Source organism: Dermochelys coriacea, chromosome 19, assembly GCF_009764565.3.
Source record: "Dermochelys coriacea isolate rDerCor1 chromosome 19, rDerCor1.pri.v4, whole genome shotgun sequence".
NCBI lineage: Eukaryota > Metazoa > Chordata > Testudines > Dermochelyidae > Dermochelys > Dermochelys coriacea.
In genome coordinates, this window is record NC_050086.2 from 8,392,387 (window position 1) to 8,409,044 (window position 16,658).

The window sequence follows — 16,658 nt, forward strand, 5'->3', positions numbered from 1 at the left end:
ACCCTGCTTCATGGAAATGGATTTCCCTTAGCTTAGCACGCAGAGCTCCCAATACTGTTAATGGCCATTCAAGTGGAGGGATAAACATGTAGGCCAAGGTTTTCAGAAGTGACGAGTGATTTTGGATGCCTCTATTTTTGGGTACCCAACTTGACGTGCCTTAATGGAGATCTGATTTTCAGAAAGTGCTGAGCATCCATCTTCTAAAAATCAAGTCCCTCTAAGTTATTGCCAGTTGGGCACCCAAGAATGGAGGCACCCAGAATCACTAGTCACTTTTGAAAACTTAGACTGTAAAGAATAATAAAAGTGTTGCTTTTGGGGTTCACAATTTTGAAACCGTCCAGCAGATAGGCTGACTTTGAGGTGACTTTCTCCAAGGAGAATAAACCCAGCTTCCTTAACCTTTCTTAACAAAGTCTTCAGACCTGACATCACCTGTGTTGCCCTACTCTGAAACTCGCCCTAACAATCTTTCCAGGCTGCATTGCCAAAGGAGCGCTACACGTGCCTCACACAATTACCTCTTCTATACAGTTATCTGCCACAACTAGTCATGCTAGAATTCTATTTTTGGTTGGATAAGTCTCATGGCTGGAATATTGGTATAGAGGGGTGTATGTTGTTGGGGAAGGGCAGGCAGGATAAAAAGGGAGGAGATACATCAAGAATATATGCACTCGTTCTGAGGTCCAGAAGGTCTGGACCAGTTGAAAGTCTCTGTGTAAAGACAAAAGGGGTAAAACAATAGGGGTGATGTCATGGTAGGTGTCTATTCTAGACCATCAAATCAGGAAGAGGAGGTGGATGAGGCATTTCTAGGGCAAATAACAGAACTATCCAAAACACAAGACCTGGTAGTCACGGGGGACTTTAACTACCCAGACATCTGCTGAAAAAGTAATATGGCAAAACACAACATTTCTAAAAAGGTCTTGGACTGTACAGGGGAGAACTTTTCATTTCGGAAAATGGAGGAAGTAACCAGAAGGACAGCCACATTAGACTTGATTCTGACCAAGAGGGAAGAATTGGTAGAACATCTGAAGGTGGAAGGCAATGTGGGTGAAAGAAATCGTGAAATGATAGATTTCATGACTCTAAGGAGAGGAGAGACAGAGCAGCAGAACAAGGACAATGGGACTTCAAAGCAAACTTTAAACAATATCTAAGGGGAAAAGGAGTTCAGGACAGCTGGCAGTTTCTCAAGGAGATAATATTAAAGGCACAACTACAAGCTATCCTGATGAAAAGGAAAGACAGGAAGAATAGTAAGAGGCCAGTTTGGATCCATCAGGAGCTCTTTAATGATCTGAAAATCAAAAAAGTAATCCTACAAAAAGCGGAAACATGGATGAATAGCTAAGGAGGAGTTACAAAAGAAGAGCACAAGCATGTAGGGACAAAATCAGAATGGCTAAGGCACAAAATGAACTACACCCTAGCAAGAGACATAAAAGGCAATAAGAAGAGGGTCTTTAAATACATTAGGCACAAGAAAAAGGTGAAGGGAAATGTAGGTCCTCTATTTAGTGAGGAAGGAGAACTAATAACTGATGACATCAAGAAGGCTGAGATGTTTAATGCCTATTTTGCTTCGTGCTTTACTATAAAATTAATGGTGCCCAGATAACTCAACACATTTAATACTAACAAGGCAGAAGGAACACAAGCCAAATTAGGTAAAGAACAGGTTAAAGAATATTTAGACAAATTGGATGTATTCAAGTCAATAGGATCTGATGAAATTCATCCTCAGATATTTAAGGAACAAGTTGAAACAATCTTAGAACTGCTAGCAATTATCTTTGAGAACTTCTGGAGGATGGGCGAGGTCCCAGAGGAATGGAGAAGGACAAACACAGTATCTCTCTTTAAAAAATGGAACAAAGAGGACCGGGTGAATTATACATCAGTCAGCCTAACTTCAGTACCTGGAAAGATACTGGAACAAATTATCAATCAATCAATTTGTAAGCACTTGGAGGATAATAGTGTTATGAGGAATAGCCAGCATGGATTTGTTAAGAACAAATCATGCCAAACCAGTCTAATTTCCTTCGTTGACAGGGTTACTGGCCGAATGGATGGGGGAAAGCAGTAGCTGTGATATATCTTGATTTTACTGAGGCTTTTGACACAGTCCTACATGACAGTCTCATAAGCAAATTAGGGAAATGCAGTCTAGATGAAATTACTATACCGTAGGTGCATAACTAGTTGGAAGATGGTACTCAAAGGAATCATACATGGTGCGCTGTCAAACTGGGACAGCGGAGAGGGTCGATCCGGGTCCAGTATTGTTAAAATATTTTCATTAATAATTTAGATAATGGAGTGCAAAGTACCACATTGAGGAAGGAAAAATTAAGTGGACAATTGCAAAATGGGGAATGGCTAGGTAGTGGTTCTGTTGAGAAGGATCTGGGGGTTCGAGAGGATCACAAATTCAATATGATTCAACAATGTGATGCAGTTGCAAAAAAGACTGATATTCTGAGGTGTATTAACAGGAGTGTTGTATGGAAGACACTGAAGGTAACAGTCCTATTCTACTCAGCACTGGTGAGACCTCAGCTGGAATACTGTACCCAGTTCTGAGCGCTACACTTTAGGAAGAATGTGGACAAACTGGAGAGAGTCCAGAGGAGAGCAGCAAAAATAATAAAAGGTTTGGAAAACCTATCAGGAAAGGTTAAAAAAAAAACCTGGGCATATTTAATCTTGAGATAAGAAGATAGAGGGAGGACCTGATAACAGTCTTAAAATATGTTAAGTCCTGTTATAGAGAGCACGGTGATCAACTGTTCTCCATGTCCACTGAAGGCAAGACAAGAAGTAATGGGCTTAAATCTGCAGCAAAGGAGATTTAGGTTAGATATTAGGAAAAGCTTTCTAACTCTATGGGTAGTTAATAATAGGCTTCCAAGTGAGTTTGTGGAATCTTCATCATTGAAGGGTTTTAAGAACAGGTTAGACAAACACCTGTCAGGGATGGTCTAGGTTTGCTTGGTCCTGCCTCAAGCACTGGGGGGTTGGACTTGACTTCTCAAGGTCTCTTCCAGCTCTACATTGCTATAATTCTATGATCCTATTCAGATGGATTCACATTCTCCCATGCATATTAAACATTTCCTGTAGTGACTTAAGGACACTTACCAAAGAGTTCGGTCGTGCTGTGCGTTGTTTGATGTATTTATAGATCACATAACATACCACAGCAAACAGTGATCCTGTAGCAAATGTAATTCCCCCAACACAGTATAGGAGCCAGGTGTTGTCTGTTCAATGGGGAAAGAAAATGCAATTTAGCGTCACAGAATAGGGTTGGAAATAATGTGCTGGATCATCTAATCCATCCTCCAGCATTCAGTTCTTAGGGCTTAACGGTGCCGTTAAGCACAACAGCTGTTTTCCACCATGCTCCTTAATGCTGCATGTGTTTGTCACTTTTTTTCCCATTCCTAATGGGCTGGTGAGAATAAATTGATCCCACTCCTTCTTATAACTCTGAGTGTAATTGCAAACTGTCTCTCCTAGGCAGAACATGCCCAGGACCCCATGGTTAGCTGTGTCTGATTGCACAAAGGCCTTGGGGTAGTGGAAACTTCAAATAGAGGAATAACATGCTGCTGGACTGTACTCCCTGATGTAGTGGTTCTCAAGCCTTTTCATGGAATGGACCCACCTCTTAACAGAGTGTCACATGAACGTCTCCCTTCCCATGGACAGCAGGTATTGAAGGCCCCACCCATGCTCTGTCCCAAGGCCCTGCCCTCACTCCCTCTGTCTCCCAAAGCCACAGGGCCTCAGCTCCAGCTGATGGCCTGGAGTTCAGGGCTCAGGCCGGTGGCCGGGGCGGCTCGGGCCAGCCAGCAGCCCTGGGTGGCTTGGGGGTCAGGCCAGCCAGCGCGGCTGGGATGGGACTCCTCTGGCCACAGCGGGGAGAGGAGAGGGAGAAGGGGGAGGAGTGCTCAGAGCTTCAGCGGGCGGAGGGGTAGAGCCTTGGTTGGAAGGGGCCGGGCCAGTGCTAGCTTCACCCACCACCCATGTCCTCTCCCATTTCCAACTACACGGTCCTCTAATTCAGAGGTGCAGATTTAGCAGGCTCACCTGGTAACGTACTAATGCAAAACACACAAGGCTGGCTTCTTTTTTCTAAGTGCTTGAGATATATTGTGACATTATATTCAGTGTCTGGGTTCAAGTCGGAAACTTCAAATTCTTTGTTGTTCTCATTCTTTTCCCACTGTTAAAACAAAACAAAAAACCCCCAAAGCAGAGATTTGTATTTTAAAGAGGTTAAATTATTTAATTACTTCAACACCAATTGAAAAAAAATCAAAAAAAAAACTTGCATTTACAAATAAAATCCCCACCTGACTCTTACTAATAGTCCCCAAGATTAGCAAAACATCTAATTAGTTTTCCACCATTAGGTTGTTTCCTTTTTGTATTTCACTTCCCTGAGACAATGAAGATAGTACAGCTGGTTAGATAATTTTCACTGCAACATATTTCAATTGCAAAATGATATTTTGACAAAACTGAAATTTTCCACAAAATCACATTGATGTTGATGAAATTTTGTTTAAGAAAACATCAAAAAAAAACTTTCAAAAGTGTCAAAAGAGCCAGTTTTTACATTTTTGGAACAAAGAGTTTTGATTTTTTATTTTTAAACAACTTCTCATTTTGAAATGTACATGTAAAAAGAGAGCTAAAATTGAAACAAAATGTTTCAGCTGACCCAAAATGAATGTTTCATGAAAAAATTTGAAATTGTTGGGTTTTTGACCCTATTCAGAATGAAAAAAAGTTTCAAAATCTTGAAATTTTTCATGGGACAGATTGAAAATCCATTTTCCAACCAACCCTCCCAAATAGGTCATGTTCCTGTTTGAGTCTGGTCAGTTCCTAGTCAGTTGTAGGATTGGGCTTCTCTGAATATCAAAGACACTGAAAATTCTTTTGATCTTCAGAAATCCCATCTAGCATAAATTCACTTTTATGCCTGCCCCGCCCCGCATTTTATTCAGACAAACAAGGCTGGGTTTTACGAAAGCCAACGGTTAGCGGATCTGTGGAGGTGTGTTACCTCTTGGTGCGTCTTTTGGCTGAATAGCGTCATGTGGTAATCGATGGTACCAAATCTGTTGTAGATGTCTTCCACAGTTAGCTGGGAACCATCCTCATCTCTTAGAGGGGTGTAGGGGGGTTGGATGAAAAACTTTATGGATCTAACGCTAGGAACATATTTCACCTCCGGCTTTCCAATAGTAGCTAAGAAGATGGAGAGTGGGCAATGTCATTTAACTAGACGAAAGATGATAAATTACTAGAACATCTGTTTAGCGAGTATAATTATTGCTTCTGACCTTGTACAGTGCCCTTCAGCCTGATATACCCAACAGCCTAGAGTTATTAAACTTTTATGGAGCTTTATAAAATGTGGCATCAATCATTCCTTATCGCAGGCTGTGAAAGAGTCACTGTGAATGATGAAAAGGAGTACTTGTGGCACCTTAGAGACTAACAAATTTATTAGAGCATAAGCTTTCGTGAGCTACAGCTCACTTCATCGGATGCATTTGGTGGAAAAAACAGAGGGGAGATTGATATACACTCACAGAGAACATGAAACAATGGGCTTATCATACACACTGTAAGGAGAGTGATCACTTAAGATAAGCCATCACCAGCAGCGGGGGGGGGGGGGGGAGGAGGAAAACCCACAGAGACTTTCCTACCAACACTACAAAAAGGAGGATTCTGGGTGGACTCCTCCTGAAGGTCGAAACAGCAGCCTGGACTTCTACATAGTGTGCTTCCGCCGACGTGCACGAGCTGAAATTGTGGAAAAGCAGCATCGCTTGCCCCATAACCGCAGCCATGCAGAACACAATGCCATCCACAGCCTCAGAAACAACTCTGACATCATAATCAAAAAGGCTGACAAAGGAGGTGCTGTCGTCATCATGAATAGGTCGGAGTATGAACAAGAGGCTACTAGGCAGCTCTCCAACACCACTTTCTACAAGCCATTACCCTCTGATCCCACTGAGAGTTACCAAAAGAAACTACAGCATTTGCTCAAGAAACTCCCTGAAAAAGCACAAGAACAAATCCGTACAGACACACCCCTAAAACCCCGACCTGGGGAATTCTATCTGCTACCCAAGATCCATAAACCTGGAAATCCTGGACACCCCATCATCTCAGGCATTGGCACCCTGACAGCAGGATTGTCTGGCTATGTAGACTCCCTCCTCAGACCCTACGTTACCAGCACTCCCAGCTATCTTCGAGACACCACTGACTTCCTGAGGAAACTACAGTCCATTGGTGATCTTCCTAAAAACACCATCCTAGCCACTATGGATGTAGAAGCCCTCTACACCAACATTCCACACAAAGATGGGCTACAAGCCGTCAGGAACAGTATCCCCGATAATGTCACGGCTAACCTGGTGGCTGAACTTTGTGACTTTGTCCTCACCCATAACTATTTCACATTTGGGGACAATGTATACCTTCAAATCAGCGGCACTGCGATGGGTACCCGCATGGCCCCACAGTATGCCAACATTTTTATGGCTGACTTAGAACAACGCTTCCTCAGCTCTCGTCCCCTAATGCCCCTACTCTACTTGCGCTACATTGATGACATCATCATCTGGACCCATGGAAAAGAAGCCCTTGAGGAATTCCACCATGATTTCAACAATTTCCATCTCACCATCAACCTCAGCCTGGACCAGTCCACACAAGAGATCCACTTCCTGGACACTACGGTGCTAATAAGCGATGGTCACATAAACACCACCCTGTATTGGAAACCTACTGACTGCTATTCCTACCTACATGCCTCTAGCTTTCATCCAGATCATACCACACGATCCATTGTCTACAGCCAAGCTCTATGATATAACCGCATTTGCTCCAACCCCTCAGACAGAGACAAACACCTACAAGATCTCTATCATGCATTCCTACAACTACAATATCCACCTGCTGAAGTGAAGAAACAGATTGACAGAGCCAGAAGAGTACCCAGAAGTCACCTACTACAGGACAGGCCCAACAAAGAAAATAACAGAACGCCACTAGCCATCACCTTCAGCCCCCAACTAAAACCTCTCCAACGCATCATCAAGGATCTACAACCTATCCTGAAGGACGACCCATCACTCTCACAGATCTTGGGAGACAGGCCAGTCCTTGCTTACAGACAGCCCCCCAACCTGAAGCAAATACTCACCAGCAACCACACACCACACAACAGAACCACTAACCCAGGAACCTATCCTTGCAACAAAGCCCGTTGCCAACTGTGTCCACATAGCTATTCAGGGGATACCATCATAGGGCCTAATCACATCAGCCACACTATCAGAGGCTCGTTCACCTGTGCATCTACCTATGTGATATATGCCATCATGTGCCAGCAGTGCCCCTCTGCCATGTACATTGGTCAAACTGGACAGTCTCTACGTAAAAGAATGAATGGACACAAATCAGACGTCAAGAATCATAACATTCAAAAACCAGTTGGAGAACACTTCAATCTCTCTGATCACTCGATTACAGACCTAAGAGTGGCTATCCGTCAACAAAAAAGCTTCAAAAACAGATTCCAAGGAGAGACTGCTGAATTGAAATTAATTTGCAAACTGGATACAATTAATTTAGGCTTGAATAGAGACTGGGAATGGATGAGTCATTACACAAAGTAAAACTATTTCCCCATGTTATTTCTCCCCCCCACCCCACCCCACCCCACCCCCCACTGTTCCTCAGATATTCTTGTTAACTGCTGGAAATAGCCTACCTTGCTTGTCACCATGAAAGGTTTTCGTCCTCCCCGCTCCCCCCGCTGCTGGTGATGGCTTATCTTAAGTGATCACTCTCCTTACAGTGTGTATGATAAACCCATTGTTTCATGTTCTCTGTGTGTGTATATCAATCTCCCCTGTTTTTTCCACCAAATGCATCCGATGAAGTGAGCTGTAGCTCACGAAAGCTTATGCTCTAATAAATTTGTTAGTCTCTACGGTGCCACAAGTACCCCTTTTGTTTTTGCGAATACAGACTAACACGGCTGCTACTCTGAAAACTGTGAATGATGAATTTTCAAATAAACTGAAGGGCAAGTGGCAAAAGAAATCAAACAAGATTGCAGGTGGAGGCAAAGCGTTTGATCAGCTGTGAGTTAAAAGCAACTACCTGTAGCACCTCAGGGTCACATAGCCTTAAAAATCAAACTGTAGAGAATGGCTGTGGGGCACAATAATCCTACCTTGAGATGCACCCCAAAGAAAGGTGAATTTCTAATAGTTAGGGGATACTACATGGCACTTTGATAGCGTGTTTCATGCAAGGATGTTAAAGTGCTTTGGAAACACTGAGGCCTACACCTAAAACCTAGGTCGACCTAGCTACGTCACTCAGGGATGTGAAAAATTCACACCTCTGAGAGATATAGTTAAGCCGACCTAAGCCCTGGTATAGATACACCTAGATTGATGGAAGCACTACTGTAGAATTTAGATATAGGTATACCCTAAGTCTCACAATGTCCCTGTGAAGTAGGCATGGTAAATATTACCCCCATTTTACAGAGAGGGAAAAATTAGGCAGAAAGAGGTTAAGGGACTGTCCAAGGCCACACTGTCGATCAGTGGCAGAGATAATTTGGAGGTGGGATTATGTTACGTATCCATAAATCTGACAGATTATCCTAACCTTCTACAGCTCCAATCTCACAGCTTCCATGACTAGGTCCGTGGCTGCTCACAGGCTCCCATCATACCTCTCTTAGTGTCCTGCTGAGTCTCGCTATCCCTTAAAGAGCCCACAAGTGTGCTAAGATGGGCAGTTGCTCCTTCAGAGATATCTGGCTTTCCAGGGGAGGTCAGGAGCCCTCCTCCACCTCCAACCCACTCTGGACAAAAAATGTCATCAGGAGCCCAAAGCCCCCTAGTCGAACTCCTTCCTGTCTCTCATCACAGTCTCTTTCAGAGGGGGAACACCCACAAGCCCCTTCCCATAGTGGGCTTTGTCCTGCAACACTGAAGTCAATGGACATGTCGCAGTAGACATCAGTGAGAACAGGACTGAGCCTACAGTAATCAGGTGTGGTGTTAACAGACTCCAGCTGTGTCCCTTACTGTCTTCTCTGGGGTAGAATCTCTGTGAAGGGACCCAGTCAGAGGAGCAGCAATTCTGGATTATGGCCCTCACTCGAGCATAGTAGCGCTCTCCGAAGTTTTCCGTCTCGTGAGTGAGGTTACAGAAGGGCTGCGTGATGTTCTGGCATTCACTTTTCTGAAGCCAGTCTTCGTCTCCGTACCTAAGAGAAGACAAAGGGACTGTTCTCAGTCAGCCCTATCGAATTGCTAGAATATATTTACACACTCATAGACACACCCGCACGTGTGCTCCCTAAATATTTGAGATCTGCAATATCAAAGTAATGACTAACACCAATGCCACTATTTTCTGCTTCTTGTGTGCTTTTCAGAGCAGGATCTCAGCGCATTTTACAAATATGAGTGAATTAAGCCTCAGAATGCTCTTGTGAAGTATCATTTCACACACCTCCATTTTACAGATGGGGAAACTGAGGCACAAAGCAGGGAAGTAATTTACCCAAAATCATCAGTCAATCCCAGAATAGAACCCAGGTCTTATAGCTCCCAGACCCAAAGTGATTTCTAGCCCTCTATAAATGACTCAATATACAGATTTGGGACATACAATTACTGGGTCATTTAAAGATTCTTTTCTTTCAGCCACTGATGAGAGTTTCTTCAGAGAGCGGGTAACTTTTTGTCCTATCTCTTTATGAAAAAGGGGCTTGTTTACATGAATAACAGAATCAGTGTCACAAAGGGGCCAGGAAGTACACACAGCTCATACTCACTGCAGCTGACAAAGACCTTGAACAGATTAAAGGTGACATTTGCAGAGCTGGGTGCCTAACATTAGATACTTATATCCTTTATCTGGACACTTACAGATGTCTGATTTCAAGAAGGGTTGAGCACCCAACTACCGGGCAATGAGTACTTGTGGGAACCCAGCTACTTTCTGTATTTAGGTTCCTAGATATGGATTTAGGTGCATGTCAACACCCAACATGGAACATTTTGACCCTGTTTACTAGAGGAAACTCCAGTTCTGAGCTGTGGATCATAAGGTAGGTATGTAAGGAGCACACGCCCTCTCTGCCTTTTCTGGAAGGGGTCCAGGAATCCACTGCTGTGTTTGTCGGCTGGTAACCAGGACTCTAGAGGAGAATTTTCTTATACATGGAGCCTTCCATACAGCAGCCAGTCTCCCTGTATGTGTGCATCCTGCCCAGGACCCCAGATAATCTGGGATCCACATGGCCCATAGGCAGCAGCTGTGCCACCACCAGGTGATGGTAATCCAGGCAGCAGAGTGAGCTACTGGGAATGGGCTGTTCTTATTTCTGCTGGAAGAGGCTCCTTGCATAGATTGTTTCTCCTCCTCTCAGGGGAACTGTAAGGAGAAGCTGATCTCAGACGCCAGTGCTTAATTTGTAATGAAAGAGGTGCCGGGGCTCAAGCAATTTTTTTATTTTCATAACTGATGCGGCAAGACCAGAAGTGCCAGGGCTATGAACTGCCCAGGCTAGATGTGCCGGGGCTCAGCCCTGCCAAGCCCTGGCACAAATTAAACACTGTCAGAAGCTCTTTGTAGCTTGGCAGCTAGAGCAGCTACCCAACAGAGCACAGGGGTTGGAGTCAGCCTTTTTCATTAATTAGTATAGTTAACACACATCTGGGAGCTGAATGTTTAATGAGCTGGCTGCTCTCTTTCATCTGCTGCTCCTGGCGCCTGCCTGATTATGGAATCCGTCTGTGTCTTGCTTGGAGAAAATGTTGCCTGTTGGTAAAAGCATGGGGAGGTTGTGGGTTCCATCACCAACTCTGTCACTGAATCATTGTGTGTAAATTCACTGTTAAGTTTGCCAGCTGAGAACCCATCCAAAACCCAATGAAGCGAATGGAAAGACTCTTGCTGAGTTCAATGATCAAGCCCTGGGTGATCAGGACCGTACAGCAGATTTGTTCAATGGACGGGAGCTCCCAGCTAGTGGCTGGATTCACCCTGGGCCTGATACTGCAGCCTTTATGCTTAGCAGCATTTACCCAGCTATAGTCCCTTTGCAGCTCACATGAGTTAGTTTAGCTCAGGAAAAGAATAGGGTTGCATAATTGGGTCCTGCATGTGTCTCATGTACCACCACAGATGCAGCCCGGGACCTCATGGCCTGTAGGACCAGATGATCCACAAAGGAGCCTCCTTGTATAGACTGCATTTTCCCTTGTGACTCTTGGCTAACTTCTAATCCAATTTGATCACTGTCGCTGACGCACAGCAGGCTTGGGCAGGGATGGCAGAGCTGCGGTTAGAGAATGACAGAACTGTGAACTCTCCAAGAAGAAGACCCCACTGCACTCTGGCCCAGCTGGAGGATTGCAAGAAAATTCTAATGGCCAATTATCTGAAGTCCCCCTGGGTGCAGCCTGGGAAATTTTATGTGGCCTGTTTCTAAACCAGCTCTCAAATGCCCATGACTGTACCAAGAAATAACCCCGCCCTCTACCCTCCCCACAGAGAGGAGGCTGGGCTCTGCAGGGCAGAAAATACATGCTCCTTAGAAGTGGCTGGAAAATGAACCAACAATAATAATCATAGAACTGAGTTTGTTTTTCATTTGATTTTGTTTTTATCAAAAGTTTTCCATCCATCACTGATTCTGGAACAATCATTTGAAGCTCTTCTATAGTCTTGCTCATCTGTTTAGCTCAAATTACTTTACTAAAGGACGGGCAGTATTTCACAGACAGGGAAACTGAGGCACAGAACAGCCTAAGTTCCCACAGTAGGTCAGTAGCAGAGCAGGGATTAGAACCCCAACTGCCAGCCCAAGGTCCTTATCCACTGGGCCGGAGAGCTTTCAGTTTCCATTCATTCCTTCTTAACTGACAATCGCTCTCCAGCTGAGATTAACTCTGAGACCCCTTGAGCTCTGTTCCAAGCAATGTCATTTCCCTGGCAGTCAAAGAAGCAACCACTGGCATCTAAGCATGCTTTCCTGATCCAGCCCTTTTCTCCGTGAAATCCAGGAGCTCAACACCCATTCAAGCAGGGCCCCAAGGAGAAGACAAAGCCCACGTACCGTTTATACTGGACTTCATACACCATGCCTGGAGGAGTCTCTACTTCGCTTTCCCACTTGAAGATGTTGTCAAAGTTTGTAGAACTAAAGGCTACATGTTTCAGAAGCGGTGACCTCTCTGTGATCGAACAGCCTAGAGGAAGGAGGCAGCTAGCATTGAAAGGAACCTTCCAAATCATAACACCAGGGTTTCCAGCTTTGCCACAACACTCAGCCAGCTGCAGGGATGCTAGCGAGCCCCATGGTAGCAATCAAGGAGTACAGAGTATGCCCATTACAGTCACCTGGAGATGGGCTGAGGACCTGATGTTTGGATCTGGACTGAGCTTAGGCTGGGGCTGGGGTTGAGGCCAGTATTGCTGGAGACAGCCTGCGATACTGCATCAGTGCACTTAGCACAACAAGCCACATGCGATAGGTCAGATCCTGAGCTGAACCCCCCAAGCATTCAGCACAGCTCATGGGGAGTAGTGAGGGGCAACAGTGCCTTTACGCCCTCTCTGCATGCCTGTAGACCTCAAGCTGTCCAGGCCTCTGGCTGGTTCCCTGAAAGCTGCTCTGATTTACACATAGTTCAAAGGGTCATTCAGGCAGTCCTGAATCAGCCAGATGTAAAGGGGTGCAGGCCACGCTTCCTTTCCTTGGGACATGCCCACGCTGGCCATGGGGAGGGTGGGTAGAGACTAAGCTCTTGGGGCAAGGACCATCTTTCTGCTATGTGTCTGTGCAGTGCCCAGCACAATGGAGCCCTATTCCTTGGTTGGGGGGGCCCCCTAGATGCTATTGCAATAAATATAATAAGTGCCACTCTAGTGGCTTGATACCACCTGAGGATTCCCCTGCTGTGGATAGCAAAGGCAGCTTGCCAGGAACAATCCACACCTCCTGTCCCTCTCGCTTGCCTCCCTGCCTCTTCCCTGGGCAGTGAGGAGCATTATGGTAAAGTTTGGGGTGTCACTTCCTGCCTGACCTAGCTGAACCCTGGATGAATGAGTGCAATGAACCTCTCCTGCTGAGAGAAGTCAGCCAGCTAGTTGGGTTGGATTCAGGATGACTGTACAGAAAGCAATACTCAGAGGAATTGCTGAAGGGCCTGGCAGTGGACTCTGGCCTGGGAGCATCAGGGTGAAGACAACTCCCCAGCTACATGACATCTGGCTTCACCAGGCTCAGCCCAGGAGCTTGGCTCTGGGGAGAAGGGAAATCACTTGACCTTTCTCTATGTGCTCTAGAGAGCTAGCTCTGCCTGGCAATCAGCCCAGCAAGACGCTGATGTGAGCCACTGACCAGCGCTTGGGCTTTGGGCTCCTTTCAGAGCACTTACTAACGTAAATACACAAAGCAAAGTTTTCCCACGACTTAGACTTATTCATGCTACCTGCTGGTTTGGAATGCAGCTGGGGGAATTGATCCAGGCTCTTATGTTTAGCATCTAACCCTCAAAGAGGCTGTGTTTACACAGCATGCCCCAGCAGTCCTTCTGGAGCCAGTGACCTACATTTTCAGAAGTCACTAGGTGCAGCCGAAGCGACAAGGAAACATATTGGCACCATGCGATAAGTAAACGGGCTAGCCAGATTCTGCCGTGATGGACACCCCCATTCTGAGTGAGAGCTGTTCGGGGCAGGGCCGTGCCTGCCTCTCTCTGTGCAGGGCCCAGCACAGCTGTCCTCTGGGCACAAGGGCAGTGCACACAGATAGTAATGTGGGCACTGCTGGGAGCGGAAAGAGGGCAGGATGTGTCCCTAAGTATGTCCCAGGGTGAAATGCCCTCTGTGGGCTCCTGAAACCAGGCCTGAGGGTGACTCTGCGGCCCCTGTGCTCACATAGCCAGCCTTGGAAAGATGCTGCCCCTGGCACTGCTCAGCATAAAAGGGTTGCTGCTGCCTTTTCTCTTGCCTTGCTGTCCCAGAGGGCCCTCTGGGGGTCAGCATGTGGCTCTGAGTCTTCCTCTGCCCACATGGGAGTGGGAGCAAATGCCATCTGTGTGCTACCTCCACACACACCCAGCCCGCTTGCTCCCCACAGAAGTCCCTTTTGCTCAGATGCATCCTGGAAGGGGCTCTGCCGGGCTTGGGGGAGCAGGAGAGAGAGAGGGGGCAGGGGCCTGGCCATGATCCGTGGTACCGGAGAGCCTGCTGGATTCCTGCACAGACACTGGAGCAAGTTAACCCAGCTGGGAGATGCCATAGGTCCCACTGTCCCCTCCATGGCCGCTACTTAGCATTCCCAAGGGAACCCAGCCACTGGCAGGAGGGGGCCCAACAGAACATGGGGAAGAAAGGGGCTTTCCATGTGGATGGCTCCATCTGCCGTGGATTCGGGGGCACACTTCAAACAGATCTCGGGGATCTATGGTGCAGAGAGACCTGAACCCCTCTCCATCCTGCCCCCTGTCCTGCACCCCTGTCCTGAGGATCCCAGTGTTGAAGGGGATGATGCGGCTCCTTAGTCATTAAGCTCAGCTCTTCGCCTGGTGTATTTGCTGATGGTAACTGACCTCAGCTCTGGGGCTGTCTCCTGCAGAAACCCAGCCAATGATCCCTCTACCTCCCTTCCCCTGCCAGTTTCCTATTGCACCTTCCTCCATCCCCAGGGTCTGCTAATTCTGAGAGGGCCTGATCCAAAGCCCATTGAAGTCAATGGGGGCCTTTCAGTGATTTAGACAGGCTTTGGATCAGGCCTCCTAGTCCTTCCCTTGCTAGTCCATACAGCACCGTGCACTCCAGCAGCGCTACAAAAACAACTAAGACTAGAGCATTGCTGGCAGAGAGCTTAAAAACTAACCTGAGCAGAAGCAAACTCTCTAGGTCAGTGGTTCTCAACCAGGGGCCTGGGGCCCCTTGCGGAGCTGCGAGAGGGTTTCAGAGGGACTACCAAGAAGGGTCAGTGTTAGGCTTGCTGGGACCCAGGGCAGAAAGACGAAGCCCCATCTCCTGGGACTGAAGCCCAGGACCCTGAGTCCCATCACCCAGGGTTGAAGCTGATGCCTGAGCAATGTAGCTTTGCCAGGGCCCCTGTGGTGTGGGGCCTCAGGCAATTGCCCTGCTTGCTACCCCCTAACACCAGCCCGGGCTTTTATATGCAGAAAACCAGTTCTTGTGGCATAGGTGGGCCGTGGAGTTTTTATAGCATGTTGGTGGAGGCCTCAGAAAGAAAAAGGTTGAGAACTCCTGCTTTAGGTCTCATTTCAGGGCAGCCACATAACAGCCACCCCTGCTGGGGGAGCCAGCCCCTGCACCAGTAAAACCATTGAAGGCCATGGTTCCCCTGGTCAAAAGGAAATGAAAGCCAGTACTTACCCATCAGGGAACAGACAGCCCAAAAGATCAGAGGCTCCTTCATGAATGACTCTGAGCTGGGATGGGAAGATGGGGATTTTTCCCAAGCCCAGGTGAGTCACCTCTGAAGGGAGGTAACTTCCTGTCTTCGGGAGCATAAGCAACACAGCCAGGAACAGGCTGTGGAACTACCAGCCTGCCTTCATTCCTGTCAGAGCACATGAGGCTGTGCGCGCACAAGAGGGAATGGAAGTCCACACACACACTGTGATATACAAAGGTGCACAAGGAGCGAAAAGTTCCCTGCTTTTTGAACAGGAGCCAAGTGCCTGTTTTCTGATAAGGAACTGCCTGCCTGAAAGCCCTTGCTGCTATCTGGGGCTGGCTTTTCTGGTCTGGCAGCTTTACCTCTGTTACTTTAAAAGGCAAAGCTGGTGTTGTGGTTACGCAACCTCTGCAAACAAGGCAGCTAGTTACATTGGAAACACCCTGTGGCTGTTTCCTTCACTCCTAAACCACCCACCTCACTTGTTAGTGAGCTCTAGACCTGTTGCTTGCATTAGAATTGACTGGCTGATGTGCAGCACTGCCCTCTATGGAATGGAATCTGAAGCGATCAACTGTGTGTCATAGCGCCTATATCATTAGCTAGCTATGGAGATTTTCCTGTAGTCAAGCAATAGGGGCCTGGGCTTTTGGAGCTGAGCTGTATCCCTTATTACAGCTGTGAAGTTCCAAGTGACCACTACAGCCAGCCCATGAACAACCATCCTACTGTAGATGTGGCTGCTTGTTACATAACGTTCCCCCCAAAATCATGGGTTTGGCCCCCTCAAAAAAAATCATGAGATTTAATCTTTATTCAGGGCTCTTGTTCTTTGCCTTCTGGTCTTTGAGCCTTTTGGGCACCTTCAGGTCACAATTTCAGGCTTTTCTCTGCAATCACAAGGGACAGAGACTTCTTTTTAAAAGGCTGAGCTTCTCACCTAATCTCATGCCTCCAGGAGCTGGGGCTTTAAGAACAAACCAAGTATCACGAGACTTGCAATAGTGTCATGAGAGTTGGCACTGCTGCTCACTCTCTGTTTGGCTTGGAAGAGTCCCCAGGCACAGCGATTGTGTGTGCGTAGCCATGGAAAAGCCCCCACTCCCTGCAAGCTATC

At 46.7% G+C, this 16,658-nt stretch overlaps 2 protein-coding genes across 2 annotated transcripts in view; both read right to left on the reverse strand.

The window, feature by feature from the left end:
- MYOM3 (myomesin 3) overlaps positions 1-3,275 on the reverse strand; it is a 71,027-nt gene extending 67,752 nt beyond the window's left edge. Inside the window, exon 1 of the mRNA XM_043506007.1 lies at positions 3,160-3,275. The gene's annotated coding sequence lies outside the window, so the exon portion shown is untranslated. The remainder of the gene's footprint in view (positions 1-3,159) is intronic.
- A 580-nt stretch (positions 3,276-3,855) lies between these two features.
- On the reverse strand, positions 3,856-16,218 carry IL22RA1 (interleukin 22 receptor subunit alpha 1). The gene is made up of 5 exons (XM_043506005.1): positions 15,517-16,218; positions 12,215-12,347; positions 9,171-9,352; positions 5,099-5,283; positions 3,856-4,249 (listed from the first exon to the last, which is right to left on the reverse strand). The coding sequence occupies exons 1-5, from the start codon at positions 15,557-15,559 to the stop codon at positions 4,082-4,084; spliced, it is 711 nt and encodes a 236-aa protein (XP_043361940.1). The 5' UTR covers positions 15,560-16,218; the 3' UTR covers positions 3,856-4,081.
- Between the last annotated feature and the right edge of the window lie 440 nt (positions 16,219-16,658).

What these genes read in the sequence shown, in the direction of transcription:
- IL22RA1 (XM_043506005.1), bottom strand. Translation starts at nt 15,559, where the DNA reads ATGAAGGAGCCTCTGATCTTTTGGGCTGTCTGTTCCCTGATGG. An exon ending in GGCTGTCTGTTCCCTGATGG is followed by an intron (nt 12,348 to 15,516) that starts GTAAGTACTGGC and finishes TCCTTCCTCTAG; the next exon opens with GCTGTTCGATCACAGAGAGG. An exon ending in ATTCTACCCCAGAGAAGACA is followed by an intron (nt 5,284 to 9,170) that starts GTAAGGGACACA and finishes CCATCTTCTTAG; the next exon opens with CTACTATTGGAAAGCCGGAG.